General features: G+C 42.4%; 1 protein-coding gene across 1 annotated transcript in view; it reads left to right on the forward strand.

The window, feature by feature from the left end:
* Window positions 1–25,272, forward strand: part of LOC144598991 (AT-rich interactive domain-containing protein 3A-like) — a 403,217-nt gene that overhangs the window by 238,464 nt on the left and 139,481 nt on the right. The window contains exon 3 of the mRNA XM_078409689.1: window positions 23,697–23,769. Coding sequence (XP_078265815.1) covers window positions 23,697–23,769 — 73 coding nt within the window. The remainder of the gene's footprint in view (window positions 1–23,696; window positions 23,770–25,272) is intronic.

Genomic DNA, 25,272 nt, shown 5'->3' on the forward strand with positions numbered 1-25,272 from the left:
GCTGAAGTTCACAGGCTCATTTGTCACAGTCTGTCCCTTACAAAGGCAGATTAGCATGCATCAATAATGGTGATTTTGTTATTTAAACTGAAACCTTTAGAACACATGATCCATTTAAAAAATATTGAATTTTTCTGAACTGGGGTGGAATTCTGGAAATAACACAGGCCAACCCCGATGGTCAAACGTTCTTCTGTGAATATTTTTTGAAATCTGAGAAGCAGGCTTTTCATACAGAGAGCGGTAGGTATATGAAATGAGCCACCTGTGAGGTTGTGGATGCAGATACAATGACAAAAGGTGTTCGGATATATACTGGAAGGGAAAGGCATGCAGGATTTGGGCCTTATATGGGCAAATGGGATTAGAATAGAGAGGCAGCAGATGGCAAAAAGGGCTTGTTTCTGTGTTTTGTTTAGATTACTTTATTTTAGTTTATTGTCCCGTGTACTGAGGGACAATGAAAAGCGTTTGTTGTGTACAAAGTACCTGTGGAAAGACTACAGATGATTACAGTCGAGCCATCCACAGTGTACAGCAACATGATGAAGGGAATAACATTTTGTGCAATATAAAGTCCAGTAAAGTCTAATTAAAGATAATCTGAGGGTCTCCAATGAGGTAGAAAGAGGCTCAGGACAGCTCTCTAGTTGTTGTTGGGATGGTTCAGTTGCGTAAAAAAAGCTGGGAAGAAACTGTCCCTGAATCTGGATGTGTGCATTTTCACAAATCTTGGCTGATGGGAGAGAGGAGAAGAGGGAGTGACCGGGGTGAGACACGTCCTTGATTACGCTGGTGGCCTTGCCAAGGCTTGTGAAGTGTGGATGGAATTTAATGCAGAAAAATGTGAGGTGTTGCATTTTGGGAAGTCTAACATGGGCAGGACCTACACAGTGAGTGGTAGAGCTCCGGGTAGTGTTGTAGAGCAGAGGGATCTAGGAGTGCAGGTTCCTTGAAGGTGGCGTTGCAGGTAGATCAGGTGATCAGGTGGGAGTATTGAGTATAGAAGTTGGGAGGTCACGTTGCAGTTGCATAAGGACGTTGGTGAGGCGACATTTAGAGTATTTGTGTTCAGTTCTGGGCACCGTGTTATCGGAAAGGGTACAGATGTTGGAGGATGTTGCCAGAACTAGAGGGTTTGAGCTAAATGCAGAGGTTGAGTAGGCTGAGACTCTATTCCTTGGAGCGCAGGTGGATGTGGGGTGATCTTATTGAGGTGTATAAGATCATGAGAGGATATAGATCGAGTAGAATCTCTTACATGAGAGTTGGTGAATCGAGGACCAGAGGACGTAGGTTTAAGGTGAAGGGGAAAATAATTAATAGGAATCTGAGGGGTAACTTTTTCATATAAGGGATGGTGGATGTATGGAACAACCTGCCAGAGGAGGTAGCTGAGGCAGGTACTATCCCAACATTTAAGAAACAGTTAGACAAGTACATGGATAAGACAGGTTTGGAGGGATATGGACCAAATGCTGGCAGGTGGGACTAGTGTAGCTGTGGGCAAGTTGGGCTGAAGGGCCTGTTTTCATACACTATCACTCTATGACTCCATGAGTCAATGGAAGAGAGTTTGGTCTGTGTGATGGTCTGGGCTGCATCCACAATTCTCTGCAATTTCTTGTGTCTTGGATGTTCCCAAACGATGTTGTGATGCATCCTGATCAAATTCATTCTACAGTGCATCTGTAGAAGTTGGTGAGAGTTGTAGGGGACATCCTGAACTTCCTACGCCTTCTAAGGAAGTAGAGGCGTTGGTGTGCTTTCTTCGCCGTTGCTTTGACATGGCTAGTCCAGGACAAGTTGCTGATGATATTTACTTAAAAAAACTTGAAGCTTTCAACCATCTCTACTTCGATGCCATCAATGCATTCTGGGGTATGTGTATACCACTTCTCTTTCTAAAGTCGATCACTGTCTCTTTTGTCTTACTGACATTGAGATTGACATTGCTGTATATTTCTATGATTCTTTGAAATGAGTGTTTGATTGAAGTATCAAATGTATTATTTAATAAAGTCATTGAATACCTTTTATATGTTGTCATTGTATTTGCCTCTTCGACCTTGTCCGCTGGCTCAGTTCATATACCTACTACACTCTGTATGAAAGACCTGCTCCTCTGATTTCAAATGAAAGAAATATTCACATAATAACCTTTTGCCATAGGGGTTGGTCTATGTTATTTCCAGGAAATAGGCCTTTTGACTGTCAAGCATTTATCTAGTTTAGTTTAGTTTAGTTTTTTTATTGGCACATGTACAGTGCCCTCCATAATGTTTGGGACAAAGACCCATCATTTATTTATTTGCCTCTGTACTCCACAATATGAGATTTGTAATAGAAAAAAAATTGCATGTGGTTAAAGTGCACATTGTCAGATTTTAGTAAAGGGTATTTTTGTACATTTTGGTTTCACCATGTAGAACTTACAGCTGTGTTGAGACATAGTCCCCCCCATTTCAGGGCACCATAATGTTTGGGACACATGGCTTCACAGGTGTTTGTAATTGCTCAGGTGTGTTTAAATGCCTCCTTAATGCAGCTCTCAGCACCTAGTTTTTCCTCCAGTCTTTCCATCACCTTGGGAAACTTTTATTGTTGTTTATCAACATGAAGACCAAAGTTGTGCCAATGAAAGTCAAAGAAGCCATTATGAGTCTGAGAAACAAGAATATGTTGAATACCTTGATTATGCTGATGGCTTTGCTGAGGCGGCGTGAAATGTAGATGGAGTTCTTCTCTAACCCCACTTAATTCTTCCCATGTTCCCTTCAAGTTCTTCTACCTATCTATATATTAAATTTACAATTTACAGTGGACAACTAACCTTGCATCCCACATATCCTTGGGATGTTACGAGAACTGGAGCACCTAGAGGAGACCCAGGCAGCCAAAGGCAGAATATACAAACTCTATCCAGACAGTGCATGAGGTCAGGTTTAGACCTGGAGCTGCGAGGCAGTGCATCCACAACTGCATCACTCTGTTCATAAGGTCATAAGTGATAGGAGTAGAATTTGGCCACTCAGCCCATCAAGTCTATTCCGCCATTCAATCATGGCTGATCTATCTTCCCTAACGCCATTCTCCTGCCTTCTCCCCATAACCTCTCACACCTGTACTAGTCAAAAATCTATCTATCTCTGCCTTAAAAAGATCCACTGACTTGGCTTCCACAGCCTTCTGTTGCAAAGAATTCCACAGATTCACCACCCTCTGACTAAAGACATTTCTCCTCATCTCCTTCCTAAAAGAACATCCTTTAATTCTGAGGCTATGACCTCTAGTCCTAGACTCTCCCACTAGTGGAAACATCCTTGCTACATCCACTCTATCCAAGCCTTTCGGTATTCTATCTGTTTCAATGAAGTCCCCCCTCATTCTTCTAAACTCCAGCAAGTACAGGTCCAGTGCCGACGAACGCTCATCATTGGTTAACCCACTCATTCCCCTTGTCCCTTGTAGCAGAATTTATTTTTATTTATTTGTTCCCAGGATGTGAACATCATTGGAAATCTCTAATTGCCCCTGATATAAGAGGGTGGTTGAGTCAATTAAATTAGTGGATGTGGAGTTGCAATGTAGGTAGGACCAGGTGGAGAGAGCAGATGTCCTTCCCTTAATGACCCAGATGCTTTTCTGACAATCAGGTAATTTCATGTTTACCGATACTGAGACTATTTTCTGAAAAATTCCAGGTTTATTTAATTACTTCCATTTAAATTCCCCAGCTGCCGTATTGAGATTCGACCACATGTGCCTGGATCAATGATCCTGAACTGCTGCTGCTATTCGAGGAACATAACTACTTTGCTACCGTGTCCTAACTAGAACAGCTATAAAATGTAATAAAACAACTATAAATATTAATAAACCAGAGAAAATGAATAGCTGGAACAACATTGCTAAGCAATAAGCATTCCAATGTAAATTTTACATCACGTGAATTCTCCTAACCTCTCTGCCTCCATTTTACTTTTTATCTATTCTTCTTTGCTTGTTACTATGATTTCCTTAATGCAACCTCCAAATAGATGTTTGTGGAAGTCAGATAGTAGTTAAGGCATGGAAAGAGCCGTTTGGCCTATTACTCCATGCTTGGCTCAATGGTAGAGTAATCTTGCCAGTTTCACTCCCCTGCTCTCTCCCAGAAAATCATTTTCTTTGCAGATAATCTTTAATCCACTTGACGGTCACCTTTTATCCATGTCCTCTGGGTTCTTAGTTCCTAAGCAAACAGGAATAAGGGCAGCACAGTGGAACAGCAGTGGAATTGCTGTCTCGTAGCGCCAGAGACCCGGGTTCGATCCTGACTACGGGTGCTGTCTGTGCGGAATTTGTATGTTCTCCCTGTGAGCGTGTGAGTTTTCTCTGGGTGCTCCAGTTTCCACCCACATTTCAAGGACATGTAGGTTTGTAGATTAATTGGTTTCTAGGTAAATTCCCCCTATTGTGTAGGAAAGTGGGAAAATATAGTAATGTGCGGATGAACGATGGTCAGCGTGAATTTGGTGGGTCGGGAGGCTTGTTTCCACGTTGTATTTCTAAAAATAAAAATAATAAACTTCCCGCTATCTACTCACTCCACGTCCTTCATAATTTTAGCCACCTCAATCAGATCACCCTGGAGATTGGAGGCCAATTCTCTGAATGCATTCAAGAGAGAGCTAGATAGAGCTCTTAAGGATAGCGGAGTCAGGGGGTATGGGGAGAAGGCAGGAACGGGGTACTGATTGAGAATGATCAGCCATGATCACATTGAATGGTGGTGCTGGCTCGAAGGGCCGAATGGCCTCCTCCTGCACCTATTGTCTATTGTCTATTGTCTCCCGACAATTTCCTCTATTCCAAGCAAACACCCACTGCTTTCACACCCCTAGAATTCTTATAGAAATTCACCCTGCAAACTCTCCAAAGCCCCTTCAACCCACATCATTTCAAATGTCTATTGTTGGAAACAGGGCACAATTGTCCAGTAGTTTCATCTACATTTACTATTCAGAACCGGGGGTCACAGTTTAAGAATACGGGTTAGGCCATTTAGGACTGAGACGAGGAAAGACTTTTTCACCCAGACAGTTACGAATCTGTGGAATTCTCTGCCACACAAGGCAGTGGAGGCCAATTCACTGGATATTTTCACGGTAGAGATAGATTTAGGTCTTAGGGCTAAGGGAATCAAGGGATATGGGGAGAAAGCAGGAACGGGGTACTCATTTTGGATGATCAGCCACGATCACATTGAATGGCGGTTCTGGCTCGAAGGGCCGAATGGTTTACTCCTGCACCTAGTTTCTATGTTTCCATGTTTTTCCCTTTCTTGTACTGATTCCAGGATTGGACATCCTCCTGCTATTTTCAATGGCACGAGTACGCTGTATGGGTACCCCGTACTAGTACACATTTTCAGAATGGTGCTCTCTAGTTTATATTTACTCTCATTCTTTCTACTAATATGTAGCCGTTTACATTCTTCAGCACTGAATTTCATCTGCCACCCATCTGCCCATTGCATCCGCTTGTCTTTATTTTTTTGAAGTCTATTAGTCATAGAACAGTCATACAACACAAGAACAGGTCCTTTGACCCTTCATGCCTGTGCTAAACATGATGCCAAGACCATCACGTATCTACCTGCACATGATCCATATTCCTACATTTCCTGCATATCTACATGCCTATCCAAAAGTCTTTTAAATGGCACTAATGTATCTGCTTCAACCACCTCCCATGGCAGTGTGTTCCATGCACTCACCACCCTCTGTATAACAAATACTTGCCCCATGCATATTTAAATTTTACCCCCCTCACATTAAAGCTATGCTCTTGTATTTTATTTTTCCATCCTGAGAAAAAGATTCTGACTGTCTACCCATTGCATGGCTCTCATAATTGTATATACTTCTATTGGGTGTCCCTGCAACCTCTGACATTCCAGAGAAACCAATCCAAGTCTGTCCAACCTCTCCTGTAGCTAATACTGCCTAATCCAGGCATCATTCTGGTAAACCTCCTCTGCACCCTTTCCAAAGCCTCCACATTCTTCCTGCAATGGAGTGACCAGACCTGCACACAATGCTTCATATGTGGCCTAATCAAAGTCTTATAAAGCAGCAGCATGACTTCCTTACCCTGACACTCAATACCCCAACCTGTGAAAGCAATCAGAACAAATGCCTTTTTTACACTCTGTCTACCTGTGCTCCACTTTCAGAGAGTTATGGAGATTTAGTTCTCCGCAACTCAGAGTTTGATGCCACCTTCAGTATGGTTTGTTAAAACACAAGGCAAGCATTTGTGAAATGGGCCATGGATGGTTTACCATGGGGAAAGTATTCTCATGAGCCCAAGATGGCATGCAAGTTGCTTCTCACTTTTAGATGTTTTTTGACAAAGTGTTTTGGAGAAGTCTGTTTTGTCTCCTTTAAAAGTATTTCTATTTCATATTTGAATCCACTTATTAAGGTCTTGATTAAAAATAATAGCAAGGGCCTCAAAAGGTTGTGGTAGGAATGCTGCTTTCCCAAATGAAGGCCTTCTTGAAATTCATTTGTTTGACAGATGAGCAATCTTCTTGCGTTTGAGGCAACAGAAATTATGTAACTCCCTCCAGGCGCTGTAGCCAGTGCAATGTGCTGTTGTCGAGGGCCGTGAGGTCTACCCTTCCACCAGGGGGACGGAGGACAGTGCAGTCAAAAATGACGTACTGCGCTGTTTGCTGGTCTGCTCCACACACGCAGGCTGCTGATGAATGCAACCCCCAACGATGCATGTTGGCGTTGAACCGGCCGACCCCTGTACGGAGCCGGTTCAGGGCGACCCACTCTTTGTGGGGCATGTCCGAGCCGGGTGGGGCTGTGGTGTTTGTGCGACAGTGAATTGAGGAGGTCGCGATGTCTGGTCCCAGTTGGTTCTCCATGCTCCTAGTATGTTGAAACCGGAGCCACAGAGGGTCGCTGCATGACGGGAGAAAGGGTGACGAGATGACAGGCGTTGAGGTCCCAGTTGCTGTGAATCCTGGGCGAGGTGGTGCAAAGGATGTTTGGCGTCCGATGGGGCCTTGCACACCAGCCTATGAGTGAAGAACTCTCTGCGAAGCTTGGCGGGTGCGATACCTGCGAGCACCGGCAGGAGATCCGTCGGAGTAGGGCGTAGGCAGCCGGTGATGATCCGCATGGTGTCGTTGAGGGTGGCATCTAGCTTGCTGGTATGAGCGCTGCGGCACCATGCTGGGGCGCTGTACACGAGTGCAAGAGCACTGGTTCGAAGAGTAGATGGCCTGGCGCCCCATGACGATCTGGCCAAGCAAAGCAGGAGGTTGTTCCGTGCCGAGACTTTAATTATTGATTTTTTTCTCATTTATCTTCTAACGGCGCACCTTCAACACTATGGTGCACTGTTCCATGGGCATTTTTCATGGAAAGCAGATTTTGCTTTTCAATTTGACTGCCTCAGAAAGGACAATCTCCCTTCTTTTTTACATCATTCATACCTCTGCCTTTTGGTCAGCACCTCTGAAGATGTATTTTGCAACTTTATTGGCTGCATTGTTGAATAACACATAGGGTCTCGAACTGAAGCGTCCCCAATCCATGTTCTGTAGTGATTCCACCTGACCCGCTGAGTTACTCCGGCACTTTGTGTCTCTTTTGGCAAACCAGCATCTGCAGTTCTTGTGTCAACATATGGAGCAGCACAGTCACTCTGCTAGATGAGCCAGACGAACTCACATTTATCAAATTGGACAAGAGTAATTTCATCCTGAATCAATAAAGAGGCAATTCCCTTTCTTTTTTTTTTTCAAATGTTGCTTTGAATAATGAGGATAAAGAAACAAAGTCATGAAGAAACGATAAATGATAGTCAGAAATGTCAGAATTTATACAGTATGTGGCTTTTGTCAAATTCATTTGCAGACTTAGAAAGCTCCAAAGACCAATCTGCTTCGACAAGGTCAAATGTACTGGACATAGGTCGTGAAGAGGTCGGTCTCCAATTAATTTCCATGCAGATAGTTTACCAATATTTGATAGAAACTGATACAACGTATTTTTAAAAAATTGAAATTTTTATGGAAAAATGCAGGGTCACCTGATAGAAGCATGGGGAACGTAATAAATTCATAAACTTAATTTTAAAGAATAGATTTTAATTTTTACTAATTGTGATAGGACAAGAACTTAAACAATAACTTGTCTTCTTGTTGACACAAAATGCCTGAGTAACTCAGCTAGCCAGGAAGCATCTCTGGAGAAAAGGAATAGGTGACGTTTTGGGTCGTCACCTATTAATTTTCTCCAGTGATGCTGCCTGATCTGCAGACTATTATTATTATTATTATTATTATTATTATTATTATTATTATTATTACACTACTATTGTTTATTTTTTGAGTATGTGCGTATGTGTATCTATATATATGTTCATGTATATATACATATATATATATATACAGATATGTGCGTATATATATACGATATGTATATATATATATGTATACAGATATGTGTATATTTGTATACAGATATGTGTGTGTACTTGTGTACATTGTTTACGTATACTATGTTTACATATTCGGTTGTGCTGCAGCAAGTAAGAATTTCATTGTTCTATCTGGGACACATGACAGTAAAACTCTCGTGACTCTTGATCTTCAGTTTAAGCCAGCATCTGCAGTTCCTTCCTACACACATGTATTCTTATTGTGCCTGAATATCGTGCATTATCCCAAGGTGCCTAACAAATTAAGTTGTATTATGGGACCTAGATACAAGCAGAGTAATGTTGAATTATGATGCCATTTTTTTCTCTATTAGTAATAAATACAGAGATAAATTTCTCACTTGCTCCATGAGTGTAAATTTGGCCACCATGCAGCAACATCTTATTTTAATTATCATTGGGTTTATTGGAAGAGTAAGTGGCTAAGTCAAAGTGTAAGTTGAAAGTTTAATCACATAATCTTCCTTTTCCGATTAAGTCATTATTTCATGTGAATGATTATTCCCTCTTGATAGTTGATGGCATTTTTTGAAAATTGGACATCTGGATCCAAGGTGGATTGCTGCCCTGAGTAGTTTCAAAACCAGGACTTAAGAGGAAAAAAGAGAGAAATTTTGATAAAAAATGAAAACATCTGTTCCAAAGGATGACAAAGGGTTGCAAGAGTTGTAATTTGTCCGTTCAATATTTATCAAAAATTTATCAATGCATTCCTGTCGAACAAATAGGTTTCATAACATTTGATTTGCTTTTACCTACTGAAGTTAATATAAAATGGCACTGCTTTTAATAATAGTTGAACTAAGATAATTATTTCATTAAAGTTATATACTAGTGAATCCCTCACGGGAATCCAATGGAAAAGCACTTAAAGCTTGTTTTAGAGATTTGACCATGTTTAGTTTAGTTTAGAAATACAGCGTGGAAACAGCTCGTTTGGTCCACCGAGTCCACACCGACTAGCGATCCCTGCACATTAACACTACCTTACACACACTTGGGACAATTTTACATTTACACCAAGCCAATTAACCTATAAACCTGTACATCTTTGGAGTGTGGGAGGAAACCGAATATCTCGGAGAAGACCCACCCACGCAGGTCACGGGGAGAAGGTACAAACTCCGTACAGAAAAACACCCATTGTCAGGATTGAACTGGGATCTCTGACGCTGTAAGGCAGCAACTCTACTGCTACGCCACCGTGTAATCTAGGCCAACATTTTAGTATGGTGCTGAGAGAGTGCTGCACTGTCAGAAGTTTTCTTCATGAATGATATGTTAGGGCAAGGGAATAAAAAAAATTATATCATCAATGTATAAATTATTACAAAAATCTAGTCCAAAGATAAGAATTCAAAAATCAAGACAAAGATGGGAAACAGATCTTAATATTATTATTGATGAACCAAGTTGGGAAAGACTGTGTTTAGATAGTATGAAAAATACTATTAATGTGAGATATAGTTTAGTACAATATAATTTTCTACATCAACTATATTTAACCCCGAAAAAATTTAACAATTTTAAACCAAACTCATCTGAAAGTTGTTTTAGATGCAACCAAGACGTGGGTAATTTTTTACACTCTACATGGGCATGTCAGAAGGTAACTCCTTTTTGGAAAGACCTAAAAAAAAAATTTGAACAATTGATGAATAAGATCATACCAATGGATTCAAGGTTGTTTTTATTGGGAGACACAAAAGGAATAGTACCAAAGCTAATTTTAGATAAACATCAGGAAAGATTTCTCAAAATATCAATAGCAGTAGCAAAAAAATGTGTAGCGGTCACTTGGAAAGATCAAAATGAAATAAGATTTGAAAGATGGTATGCAGAAATGCGTAGTTGTATCCCATTAGAAAAAGCAACGTATAATCTGAGAAATAGATATAACTTCTTCTTGAAGGTGTGGAACCCATTCATTTTAAAGCTAGGATTAAGAATTGGAAATATTTAAATTCAGGATTGTTTTGTTACCTTTAATAAGAATTTAATAAGAAAGTACTCGGAAGTGACTCCCTCGGGACTCCAGGTTCCTCTCTTTCTCTCTTTCTTTTGCTTTTTCTTTTTCTTTCTTTTTAACTGGGGGGTGGGGGGAAGGGGGGGTGGGGGAGGGGAGAAAATACAGAACAATACGTGTATAATCGAATTTATAATGTAGTTATTATTGTTTATTATGAAATTTAAAATGTATGAGTTCTGTTAAAACTTAAATAAAATATTAAAAATTAAAAAAAAGAATGATATGTTAAATTGAGTTGCTCATACAGATCAGTCTGAAGAAGGGTCTCGACCTGAAACTTCACCCATTCCTTCTCTCCTGAGATGCTGTCTGACCTGCTAAGTTACTCCAGCTTTTTGTGAATAAATACCTTCGATTTGTACCAGCATCTGCAGTTAATTTCTTACACTGCTCATACAGATCGATGAGTTAAAATCTCTTAGAAGCCATTGCAGCAAAAGAAGTGAGTTGTGCTATTATCCTGGCCAAGTTCTATTACACTGTCAACATCATTTACAGTTTATCCATTTATCCCTCTGTTTGTGTGTAAAATGGATGTAATTTTCCCTTATTTCATTAGCAACCGCACTTCAAAAAGTACTTCATGAGCTGTTAAATGCCCTGAGACATCAGGAAAGATTCTGTGTGCTCTTTCATCTAATTCATGCAATTTAGGCAGTTGTAAGCTGTAGATTATATGCTAGAATTAAGCTTTGGTAGTTTTATCACAGCTTTTTCCCTGTGCATTATCGAGCAGCTTCAACTGAGAGGAATTGGCTAGGTGCCCGGGTTGTCAGGAGGGAGGGTCATAGGTTAAGGCATGCAGTAAAATAAACTGTGACATATAAATTGCTGTTTGACTATACAATTGTGTAAAGTGACTCCTTGATGGTTTTACTGTTGGTTAGTGAATGTATGTGAATTTAACAAGACCAGAATGTAACTTCAACAATTTTCTTCAACTGGACAACTAAACCTTAGATGAGCTTTTTTGGGGGGTCTACGAGATCTTTGTTGACCTAAAATTGAGTCCACATTGTCACACTGTTGGTGAGGCTGTGATTTGACACTAGTGTTTTATTTGGAATTTCACTCTTCTATGAACGCCTGTGTTTATACATACACACTCACACTGTATACACACCTGTATACACACACACATTCACACTGTATACACACCTGTATACACACTCACCAAATGTGTCCATCAGTTGAACAACTCCCCAATAGGGCTTTATTAAATGGATCATCAATTGTTAGCTATTTGCTGGCTGATGTTATTCTTGCTGTTGCTGCAAGGGGAAGATACTGGAAGACTTTGTCCTGACAGTAAAGTTTCTGCACAACCTACTGTACCCAGGCACTTCCTTTCCATGTTTGGGAGAATGAACAGAAGCATGCAGAGCCGAATGAGGAGTTGTGTAATAGAGTAGGATTGCCATTCACTCGTTGAATTTTAGAAGTGCGAGATGACCTCTTCTAAACATATGTTCAGAGAGGAGCCGACAGGGTAGATATGAGTCAGTTGTTTCCTCTGGGTGTGGAATCTAGAGCTAGGAGACATCATATCAGGAAAAAATTTTTACCCACCTGGAGGGGGATTAAGGAGATATTTCTTTGCCCATGAATTATAATCATTATAAATCCGGAAGACTGTTGTTGTCTAGCTATTGGCAATATTGATGTAATGTTTTAGATCAAGGATATGAGGCAGCATAATAGCCACAAGGGAGAATAGATAGGTAGCAAGATTGATAGTGTGGGTAACAGAATCCTTTTCCCATCATGGAAATATCAAAGACTAAAAGGCATAGCTTTAAGGTCAGAGGGGGAAAGTTTAAAGGAGATATGTGGGGCAAGTATTTTTTGTGGAGAATGGTGGGTGTCTGGAATGCACTGCCAGGGGAGGTGATGGAAGCATACAATAATGGTGAAATATTTCAATAACTAATGTGTTTTTGAACTGATAAAATATCACATGGATTGTGGTCCACATACAAAATGGTAGCCTTAGTTTCCTGACCAGTGTTATTTAAAATGATCATTAAATTATTTATTTCACAAAATGCTGGAGTAACTCAACAGGTCAGGCAGCATCTCAGGAGAGAAGGAATGGGTGAAGTTTCGGGTCGAGACCCTTCCTCAGACTGAATTAAATTATTTATAATAATGGTGTTGAGGTGCTCATCAGAAAATCTAGACACTCAGAAAAAGCATTTGATAGAGTTCCTCAAGAATGATACAAATAGTCCACTTGCAAAGCAAAGCCTGGAAATGAACAAGAGGAAGCAGTAACAATGTCAGGAGCCTGTTATTCAGATATTATTTGAGTTCATTTAGTATTTTCGTTTTGTAATGTTGACTCTGAAACCCTGCAAAATATGCATGATTTTCATGGATGATACCAGGGAGGTGACGTTGGATGGAATATTCAGAGATCTACAAAAATGTGAAGAGGAATGATAAATGAAATGTAATGTCTAAATAACTGATGGCTCTAAATTATAGAAGAAGAAATTAATGACATATTTTATAAAGTGTTGAAACTGCTGCAGATGAGACAAAAAAATGGAGTGATTCATTGCCACAACATTCACTGAAAGCAATACATTATAAAGGACAAGAGAATGTGGAATCAAATTGCCACATTGCAGACTACAATGGAAATAAAGTTTAGATGAGATATAAATGGGCCCCAGATTTACAGTCACATATTTTACACTTTCATCCAGTTGAAATATTACATCAAGTTGGGCATCAGGTTCCTAAGTTAACTTCCTTTGATGCAGTTTTTTGTGCACAGTTCCTTTTGAATAAAATCATCAAATTTTAAATCAATAGGTTAATAACAGTGTGTAGATGGAATAAAATGGAGTAATACGGATGGCGCAGCGGTAGAGTTGCTTCCTGACAGCACAGGAACTCAGTTCGACCCTGATTAGGGGGTGCTGTGAGTATGGAGTTTGTACGTTCTCTCCTGTGACCGCGTGGGTTTTCTCCAGCTGCTCCATCTCCTCCCACACTCCAAAGATGTACAGGTTTGTCGGTTAATTGGCTCCGGTAAAGATTGTAAATTGTCCCTAGTGCTTAGGATAGCATTAGTGTACGTTATATGGGGATCAGCATGGGCTCAGTGAGCCGAAGGGCCTGTTTCCGCGCTGTATCTCTAAATGAAACTAAATACGTGTACTCATTGAGCAATATGATAGGAAAGAAACGTGAACTGCTAGACAGACAGAGCTGAAGGGGAGCTATCCCTAGGGTACAAGCATGAATTTGTGCCATGCAGAAAGTTGAAACCATGCCCACACACATACACAAATACACATGTGCATACATAACAAATAGAAGCCAATATTTTGTGGGAGATGCCCATAACCTCATATTTACATGGAGTGGTGTGGATATTAGCGGATTAATGAAAGAAACAAAATGCATCCAACTGATTGAAATCAGGTTGTAAATGCCTCCTTTCTAATTAAGATGCACACTTTCATTTGCAAAGAAAAAAAAGACCTGTCTTGGTTCATTGTAACATTTAATTATAGAGAACATGACCTTGTGCCACAAGTTATGATTGCACTCCTCCTTCACATCCTCCTTTTCATAGGTTTTTGCCATTTCAACTTTTAAAATGATTAACAGTACACAACATCAGGAACCCATTGTGGACCCATGAGATCCGAAGGATTAGAATCATCTGAGAGGAATACTGATCAGAAACTCCTCTGAATGATGGAGGAATAATTTGCAGTTGGATGTAAAGGTGCTGCTGATGCTTGTGTTAGACGATGCATGCAGTGAAAAATCTGGTACGATAGGACGTATCAATTTTCAACCACAATATTTGTCATGTTGTAAGACAAGACCAGGTCTTATTTATTTGATGACTTCTCTCTGATCATCTGATAGTGGGTGTATAGCATCCATTTAAGAAGTCATGAGGAGAAGCAGCAGTATTCAGCAGGATATGAATCATTTGGAGATGCGGAGAAATTGCAGATGGAGTTTAATCTGGACAAGTGTGAGGTGGGGTACATTTGGAAGGTCAAATGCAAGAAGAAAGTATATAGTAAACTACAGGACCCCAAGGAGTATTTATGTACAGAGACATCTTAGGTTGCAAGTCCATTTCTCCCTGAAAGTGGTAACTTGGATAGGTAGTAAAGAAGGCAAACAGCCATGATTGGTTAGGCCATTGACTGCAAAGGTTGGGAAGTCATGTTGCAACTGCATAAACCCTTTATGTGGCGACTCTGTGCATACCTTGGGTATGGAAAACAAAGAGTGACAATAAAGTATCATTCTTTCATTCATTCATTCATTAGGCCCACCATGTGATGCCTATCTATGCCAATCTAATTTAACAACAGTGGACCATATCCCTCATGTTTTTCCTATCCAAGTGCCTGTCCAAACCCCTTTTTAAACATTGTGATTATATCTGCCTCCACCATCTCCTTTGGCAGTTTTCTCCAGATCGTCAATGTGAAACACTTAGATCTCAGAACTTATTTAAATTTCCCCCCTCTCACCTTAAACCTGTGTACTCTCATTCCAGACTTCCCTGTCCTGGGAAAACAAGTCAGTCAGATTTGTGAAACATGATCTATCCTGCACAAAATCATACTGATTCCACCTCATCAGTCCCTGCCCATCCAAATGAATATAAATCCCTGTCCCTCGGAATCTTCTTCAACAACCTCCCTATCACCGATGCAAGGCTCAACCAGCCTATAGTTACAGGCATACGTAATAGGCGACCTATGCAAACTCGCACTTACGTAAGCAATTCACTGACGCCCACATAGTCTCCACATCGGAGCTGGCACCCCGGCTCAACGTTGGAGTTCCCACCTGGTCTCCACATTGGAGCTCCCACATCAGAGCTCCCACCCAGTCTCCACATCAGCGCTTCTGCCTAGTCTCTACGTCAGAGCTCCCACCTAGTCTCCAGGTTGGAGCTCCCACCTGGTCTCCACATCAGAGCTCCCACCTGGTCTCCAGGTTGGAGCTCCCACCTGGTCTCCACGTCAGAGCTCCCACCTGGTCTCCAGGTTGGAGCTCCCACCTGGTCTCCACGTCAGAGCTCCCACCTGGTCTCCAGGTTGGAGCTCCCACCTGGTCTCCACGTTGAATAGTAAATTTGTGGGTGCGCAGTAGCACTTCCGTTTCCGGTTTACGTAACATCTGATTTACACAAGTGTCCGCGTATACTTGGTTTATCTCTAAAGCCCTTTTGAAGAGGGGTCAATGTTAGCTTTCCTCCAGTTTTCTGCTATCTCACGTATGGCTAACGCGGCTATAAAATATCTCCATCAGAACCCCAGCAATCTTCTCTCTTGCTTCCATTAGTATCCTTGTGCAGACACTGTGAAGCACTGGATGTTTATCCATCCTAAAGTGCTCCAATACTCCTAACACTTCCTCCTTCCTGGTTGCAGATGTACACCTAAATACCACAACAAATACCAATGTGGTCAATAATTGTGTTTTTCAGTAATGTAGTCACTGCTCTTAGGTAGACAAGTACAGCAGCAACTACACACACATCAAGGATCCAACAAAACAACGTCGAAGGAGGCCGATCAGCCCCTCTTGTGCTCCAGCATTTTTTCTGATAACCCAGCAAACCAATCTATATCAAATACATGCTCAATTGTTATTCCAAAAATGTTGAGGAATTTATTGGAAATTCAGGAAATGAAAACAGAGTCAGGTTTTTGTGTGTGTGCATAAATCAGTGGGTGATGGAGAAATCAACATCTTGTGTTGGTATTTGTTGAGGGATAATTGTTCCCTTAATCTTTGTAACTGAGGCCTGCAATGTAAACGATCCACTATTGAATTAGTTGCTCCTTTTGGCATTTTAACTAGACTTCCTTGCCGTCTAAGTCAGTTGGAAAGAACGTCGAGCGGAGACTATAATGGACACCATATTTCATATCATTGCACAAAATTGATCAAGGACTGACAGCACAGAAACAGGCTCCATGCCAGCTGTCAAGTACCTATATATATATATATTAATCCTATTTTCCAACACTTGGCCCAGAGCCTTCCATGCCTTTGAGGTTCAAGAATGTGCCCAGATCGTTCTTAAATATTTCAAAAGTACCTGGTTTCTCCAGTCCCTCATGCAAAATGTCCAGCTTTCAAATATCTTTTAAATAAAGGAAAACTAAAATCAAACCCAGCTTATTCAGTCTCTTTTCATAACTGAAAACCTCCATCCCAAGCAAGTGGTGAACTTACTGTGCATCACATCTAGGTTTGACACATAGTTCCCCAAGTATGGCCTAACCAAAGCTTGCCACTCTTATATTCTATGCCCCAGCTATTAAGGCAAGTATCCTGTATGTCTTCTTAACCATATTATCTAACTGTGCTGTTGCCTTCATTCATCCTTGAAAATGTACATCAGAACAGTACTTACTAGGGCCCTTTTCATTCATTGTGTATGCCCCAGCCTTATTAGTCATCCAAAATATGCATTATCTAATAGTTTTACAATTAAATTCCATCTGCCATTGCCATACACATCTTACCCACTCACCAATATTGCCTTGTAGCCAAGGTCCTTACTATCAATAACACTACCATTTTTACATCAAACTTGCTAATCATATCCCCAGCTTCCACATCCAGATGATTAATACATATTTACCAAATTTAAGGGCTCCAGCCACAATCCCAGCTGCACATCTCTGGGGTACAATGGCAAACACAAGCATTGACCATCATCCTCTACCAAGCCAATTTATGATCCAATTTACCAAATTACCCTGGATCCCATGAGCTCTTATATTTTGGATCAGTCTCCCAGTTGGGATCTGATCAAGGGCCTTATTGAAATATATGTCGACGATATGAACTGCATTACGGCCACTGACACAGTGAGTTCCACAGGGTAACGTTAAAGCAAATTCCTCAGACATGACCTACATTTATCAAGGTGGAGTGTGAGGAAGTTGTTACAGTTGATTGGGATGGGGAAGTCTGCAGTAAGGAACCCTTTGTTGATAATCTGGGACCAGTAGTGTGATTGGCTGGTTATCTGTGGTGGGCTGTCTTTCTGTGACAATAGACAATAGGTGCAGGAGTAGGCCATTCGGCCCTTTGAATTGAGTCCCTTGTTGGAGTGTCCACCATGGGTTGTCCGTACCAGACTGTCTGAAGCAGGATGGCCATGTCAGGGAGTCGGTGTGGGCATCCAAGGCAGATGTTACCTGTGGGGTATCTATGATGGGTTGTTTAGTCAGGGAGTTTGTACTTGGCTGTTGTTATCAGCATGCCCATTTGTGGTCTGCCTGTGGCTATCTTCCATTTTTTTTTTTTTTTTCCATATTTCATATTTCAGATACAGCGCGGAAACAGGCCTTTTCGGCCCACCAAGTCCACGCTGCCCAGCGATCCCCGCACATTAACACTATCCTATACACACTAGGGACAATTTAAAAAAAAACATTTACCCAGTCAATTAACCTACATACCTGTACGTCTTTGGAGTGTGGGAGGAAACCGAAGATCTCGGAGAAAACCCACGCAGGTCACCGGGAGAACGTATAAACTCCTTACAGTACAGCACCCGTAGTCAGGATCGAACCTGAGTCTCCGGTGCTGCACTCGCTGTAAAGCAGCAACTCTACCATTGCGCCACCGCAGCGTGTCTCTTGTTGGACTGTCTGCGGCTCAATGTTGGAGTTGTGCGTCACAGAGGTGCTGTCTGCTGCAACCATTTGCCTCCTTTGCGCCGGGTTGTTGGCAGAGGGTTAAATCCTCACTGGAATGCCTAAATCTGTTTAGTTTAGTTTATTGTCACATGTACTGAGGTACAGTGAAAAGCATTTGTCCTGTTGCGAGATAGACCGTGGATGGGGCAGAGGTTAATACCAGGTCAGCCATGATCCTATTCAAAGATAGAGCAACTTCGAGAGGCCAACATTCAGAATGGTGATTTGAGGAATCGGAGGTGCAAAGTGACTTGGGACTGCTCGTGCAGGATTCCCAAAAAGATTAATGTGCAAGTCAAACAGGTAGTAAGGAAGGTACGTGAAATACTAGCATTTATTTTGAAAGGAGTAGAATATATGAACAGGGATATAATGAGGCTTTGTAAGTAAGGTACTGGTCAGACCATACTTGGAGTATTGTGAGCAGTTTTGGGCCCTATATCTGAGGAGGGATGTGCTGGCGTTGGAAAGGGTCAATAGACAATAGACAATAGGTGCAGGAGTAGGCCATTCAGCCTTTCGAGCCAGCACCGCCATTCAATGCGATCATGGCTGATCATTCTCAATCAGCTCCTACCATCACAAAGACCATCACAACTTGGCCTGATGGTGCATCTCAGCAGCTGCAGGACTGCTTCGACAGGACCAACTGGGATGTGTTTGAACACCGGGACCTGGAGGTGTTCACAGACAGTGTACTATGTTACATTAAAAACTGCATGGACACTGTCACAGTGGACAAACGCATCCGGGTCTACCCCAACCAGAAGCCCTGGATGACCCGGGAGGTCCAGCGGCTGTTAAAAGAGAGGAACACTGCTTTTAGGTCTGGCGATAGGGCTTTATACAGCATGGCCCGAGCTAACCTGAAGAGAGGCATCAGAGAGGCCAAATTAGACTACAGGAGGAAGATAGAGGACCACCTGGACAGTAACAACAGCAGGCAGGTGTGGCAGGGGATCCAGTATCTAACCAACTATAAGACCAACCTTGGAGCTGCTGAAGGTGACGCCTCGTTGGCAGAGGAGCTGAACCTCTTCTTTGCTCGCTTTGAAGTGGAGCCACCCGAGACAGCCATATCACACCACATGGTCCACAGCAGCCTAACCCTCAAGATAGAGGAGCATGAGGTGAGGCGCACGCTGCGGGCCATCAATCCAAGGAAGGCTACTGGACCCGACGGCGTCTCTGGACGCGTGCTGAAGGACTGCGCTGACCAGCTGGCTGGAGTCTGTACGAGGATTTTCAACCAGTCTCTGGCCCAGTCCACTGTTCCATCCTGTCTGAAGTCCGCAATCATAGTCCCCTTGCCCAAAAAACCCCACATTTCCAGCCTCAACGACTACCGGCCAGTCGCACTCACACCAGTGGTGATGAAGTGTTTTGAAAAACTGGTCCGGGGTCATATCACATCACTCCTGCCCCGAAGCTTTGACACCCACCAGTTTGCGTACAGAGCGAATAGATCCACAGAGGACGCTATAGCCACAGCCCTCCATGCTGCACTGTTCCACCTGGAGCAGCCGGGGAGCTACGTGCGGATGCTCTTTGTGGACTACAGCTCTGCCTTTAATACCATCCTTCCCCATAAACTGGTGGACAAACTGGGGGACTTGGGACTTCCACACTCCACCTGCATGTGGATAAATAGCTTCCTGTCAGCTCGCAGCCAGAGAGTCAGAGTGGGCCATCACACATCCACGGCCCTCAGCCTCAGTACCGGCTCTCCACAGGGCTGCGTGCTGAGCACCATCTATACACATGACTGCACCCCCGCCCACCACAGCAACACCATTGTCAAATTTGCGGATGACACTACGGTGGTGGGACTCATCACCGGGGGGGACGAGTACGCCTACCGGGATGAGGTGGAGCAGCTGACAGTGTGGTGTGGAGAAAATAACCTGCTCCTCAACACCTTAAAGACAAAGGAAATAATAATAGACTTCAGAAAGAATAAAACGGACATGTTACCATTAACTATCAGAGGGGACTGTGTGGAGAGGGTGGCGGATTTCCGCTTCCTGGGAATCCATATTGAGGAGGACCTGACGTGGAGCGTGAACACCTCTGCGCTGCTGAAAAAGGTCCAGCAGAGACTGCACTTCCTGAGGGTGCTCAGGAAGAATAACATCACTCAGAGACTGCTGTTGTCCTTTTATCGGTGCTACATTGAGAGCATCCTAACATACTGTGTATGCGTATGGTACACCAGCTGCACAGCGGCTCAGAGGAAAGCGCTCCAGAGGGCCATTGACAACGCCCAGAGGATTGTCGGCTGCCCTCTACTTACCTTGGAGGACTTACACAGTTCCCGCTGCATCAAAAAATCCCAGAGTATTATAAAGGACATTTCCCACCCCGGACACTCCCTGTTTGAACTGTTACCGTCAGGCAGACGGTACAGATCTACAAGGACAAGGACAAACAGACTTAAAAATAGTTTTTACCCCACTGCTATAAAGGCACTAAATGTAGCCGCCAAGGAACGCAGGGGCGATACATAATAAGAGACTGTGAAATCGACAGAAGGATGTAGGGTTGGGTGTTTATGCGTGCTATTTTCATGATATTTATTTTAGTTGTTTATCTTTTTTAAAATATTTTACCTTGTATGTATCGTTAGCTTTTAGAAATGTTTGAATGGTGCACTGACTGGCTGACATTTTACAATTTCGTTGTACATGGCTCATGTTACAATGACAATAAAGGAACTATTCTATTCTATTCTATTCAGTACCCCGTTCCTGCCTTCTCCCCATACCCCCTCACTCCGCTATCCTTAAGAGCTCTATCCAGCTCTCTCTTGAAAGCATCCAACGAACTGGCCTCCACTGCCTTCTGAGGCAGAGAATTCCACACCTTCACCACTCTCTGACTGAAAAAGTTCTTCCTCATCTCCGTTCTAAATGGCCTACCCCTTATTCTTAAACTGTGGCCCCTTGTTCTGGACTCCCCCAACATTGGGAACATGTTTCCTGCCTCTAATGTGTCCAATCCCCTAATTATCTTATATGTTTCAATAAGATCCCCCCTCATCCTTCTAAATTCCAGTGTATACAAGCCCAATCGCTCCAGCCTTTCAACATACGACAGTCCCGCCATTCCGGGAATTAACCTAGTGAACCTACGCTGCACGCCCTCAAAGGAGTTTTACGAGAACGATCCCAGGGATGATTGGTTCAATAGTCAATAGTCAATAGTCGTTTATTTGTTACATACACATAAATGTGTAGTAAAATGAAACATTACCCGCAGTTGAACAATAAGACCAATAAGATTAATCAATAAAAATGCAATAACACATACAATCACAACTAACACCAAACAAAAAGAAACATCCATCACAGTGAGTCTCCTCCAGTCCCTCCTCACTGTGATGGAAGGCCAAAATGTCTTTTTCTCTTCCCTGCCGTCTTGTCCCGCGGTCAGGCTGTTGGATTTGCCACGTCGGGGCGGTCGGGGCTCCTGATATTGAAGCCCCCGCTGGGCGGTGAAAGGTCAACGGCCTATTTCAGGCCGCGCCGGACGGTGAAAGGTCCGTGGCGGGCCGACCCAAGCCCCGCGATTCGGGGCGGGCGAACACGCTGCCTCTGCCGTTGCCGGAGCTCCCGATGTCGGCCCCCACCCAGGGGTCTGCGGGCTTCCGACGTCCACGCGGCCCGCGCCGGAGCCTCCGGAGACGAGTCGCAGCCGCGCCCGCAACATCCGCAGGCAGCCAGCGCCGCAGGTGGTGAGTCCGCGCCGCGGGCTCTGCGAACCAGAGCCCCAGGTGGTCCCAGGTGAATGGCCGGTGGTAGGCCGCAGTGGGAACGGAGACACGACACAGAACAAAGGTCACGTCTCCGTTCTGGAGAGAGAATGTTACAGTTCCCGTTCCCTCCCACCCCCCCCCCCCCCAAAACATAACATACAACACTACATCATATTAAACTACAATTCAGACAAAAACAACAAAAAACACAAAAGACAGACGGACTGCAGGCAAGCCGCAGCTGCGACTTGTATGATGAGTGTTTAATGGCACTAGGCCTGTACTTGCTGGAGTTTAGAATGATGAGGGGGCACCTCTTTGAAACTTATCGAATAGTGAAAGGCCTGGATAGAGTGGATGTGGAGAGGTTTTTTCCATCGGTGGGAGAGTCTAGGACCTGAGGCCATAGAATAAAAGGATCTACCTTTAGAATAGAGATGAGGGGAATTCATTGCCGCAGAAGGCAGTGGAGGCAAAAAATAATGGATATATTTAAGGTGAAAATTGACAGATTTTTGATTAGTGTGGGTGTCAGGGTTATGGGGAGAAGGCAGGAGAATTGGTTTGAGAGGGAAAGATAGATTAGCCATAATTGAATGGCGGAGTAGACTTGATGGGCAGAATGGCCAAATTCTGCCCCTATAACTTATGAACTACCTTGTCTCATTTGGATAAAAAATGATATTGACAATCATCTGCTCTGGAGGGCTGTATTTTTTCGTGAATTATTACATTATCTTAAGTATTATGCATTACCTAAAACCAATATGCTTCTCCACTTCAGGTATTAGTAGACCAACATATCTCCCAAAAAGAAGATAGACACAAAATGCTGGAGTAACTCAGTGGGTCAGGCAGCATCTCTGTAGAAAAAGGATGAGCGGTGTCTTGGGTCTGAATCCTTCCCAACCTGAAACGTTGCCTATCCTAATTCTCTAGAGATGCTGCAGGACCTGTGGAGTTACTCCAACATTTTGTCTCTATCTTTGGTATAAACCAGCATCCACAGTTCTTTGTTTCTATCTCCCATAACGGCTCACTGCTTTCCCATGCTAATAGGCGACCAATACATTTGGATAGTTGATTGATTGGCTCCTCATTACAGGTAACCACCCACTTTTCCTTTGTCCAATAATTATAAAAATAAATAACTCAAAAAAGTTTTTTTTTTCAATACAATGTGGTTTTACATTGTTTATGCTACTCTTATTCTCTCTGAATCCTATTCTCTATCTTGTTGAGACTGCAAAACCGTCCTTGAAACATTCACAACAATGATCATCGAAAAGACCACAACCTTTTGCTTGGGGCCTCCTTAGCCCTCTAACTAAAAATGGCATTTAATGGCTTTGAATCCACAGGATCAAAGAAACAAAGAAACCTGAAGAAGGGTCTGAAGAAGGGTCTCGACCCGAAACGTCACCCATTCCTTCTCTCCCGAGATGCTGCCTGACCTGCTGGGTTACTCCAGCATTTTGTGAATAAATACCTTCGATTTGTACCAGCATCTGCAGTTATTTTCTTATACTATGGATCAAAGTAATTAGTACCCTGGAGGCATCCCCTGCACTTCAGTTCAGTTTTCTTTCACAAGCTGTGGGTCTATCTGCCCGTATCAAATGTAAGTGCACTGGATCTATCCCATTTCATTTGATATACATTTAACATGATTTCAATTATTTTTGTCTTTCAGCTGTATGAGCTGGATGATGATCCAAAGAGGAAGGAATTTCTGGATGACTTATTCAGTTTCATGCAAAAAAGGGGTGAGTGCGCTTGTGCAAATGCAAAGTCAGTGCATTTTAATCTCATTCTGTGACTTGGGTGTTTTAACTTGGGTGTGACAAGAATGCTTATTTTTCTAGATATAGCCAATCCCTAAAAATATATGTATATTTCTATATCATGCGGTGAGTGACAATGCTGCTTTGCACCTCCAGCCTCATTCTACCTCTATCTCGGACCGACCGGTGGGAGGCAGATTTCTGCCTCGCAACCCCAGTGCCCACATCACCTCATTGTATTCCCGTGACCTTGTTTCTCACTGATGAGCCTCGTATTAATAATTTAGGCAAGCACTTGTTGGGGTTCATGCAAGAATCAACAAGGGAGGGGGAAATATTGTGGAGACATTTACTTCAAAATATATTTTATTTGCCAAAACCTGGACAGTAGAAGTCCACCTGTGCCTCTTCTTTAAAATTTGAATACCACTTTGCAAGCTTTTTGCAAATCAAATGAATGAAACACGAGTCAGTAAATGTTCATCTGTAACTTTGTTCCACAGCATTTCTACCAGTTTCTTTGTTTTAACTTATTTAAGTTTCCAGCTTAAAATTCATTAGGCTGGAAAACAGTCAGCCAGATGGGTAGTGGTCAAGACCTTAAACTCTGGTTGATTTTACCATTAGCTGTCCAGAGGCATAGAGACCATTGTTGCAACTCAATTGCTACCTGAGCTGAAATAGAACAACAAACATTTACAGCATAAAGAAACATTCAGTGCAATATGGCTGTGGCAGAGGGTTACAGGGCAAGCTAAGACTGATTCCATTTGTCACTCCTTGAAGCCACAAGCCATAAGTTTACAAATAACATCACAGTCATTATCATTAAACTACATGCACATTCTAACATTTTTTTTACAAATAGATGTCAAATGTACAAATATTGGCAAAGATAAGATGGCAGCTGAAAACTTCATTGACCTCTGCTGTCTGGATTTCCTGAGGAAAAAATACACGTCACTTTGAATGTCCAAAGTTAATTTACTGGGAGAAATAATCATTTGTCAAAAAGTGGATATCAACTAAGAAAGTATTTGAACATAAGTTTCACTGATAGTTGCAGCGAATAAATATTAGGTTCCCCATTAAGAATGTTTTTTGTCACTCCTCTTCTGCTGTCTCGTTGCTGAAGTAATATTTGAAGGCCAGCGATTGTCCTCCACTTCTGTTCTTCACTTGCAGTCTTTTAAAATGTTTGCAACATATTTGACATTCCAATTGAGCTCATGTTGTCTACATCTTGCATTCATATATTTAAATTTCCAGTAGGTATTGGCATGGAACTAAAATTCATTAAGCTTTAAAACAGTCAGCCACATAGGTAGTGATCAATACCTGAAAACACTGGTTAATTTTACCATTAGCTGTCCAGAGGCATTGAGACAATTAGAAACATAGAAAAAAGGAGCAGGAGCCATTCGGCCCTTCGGGCCAACACCACCATTCAATATGATCATGGCTGATCATCTAAAATCAGTACCC

The sequence above is a fragment of the Rhinoraja longicauda genome, chromosome 1 (genome assembly GCF_053455715.1).
Source record: "Rhinoraja longicauda isolate Sanriku21f chromosome 1, sRhiLon1.1, whole genome shotgun sequence".
Taxonomy (NCBI): Eukaryota; Metazoa; Chordata; class Chondrichthyes; order Rajiformes; family Arhynchobatidae; genus Rhinoraja; species Rhinoraja longicauda.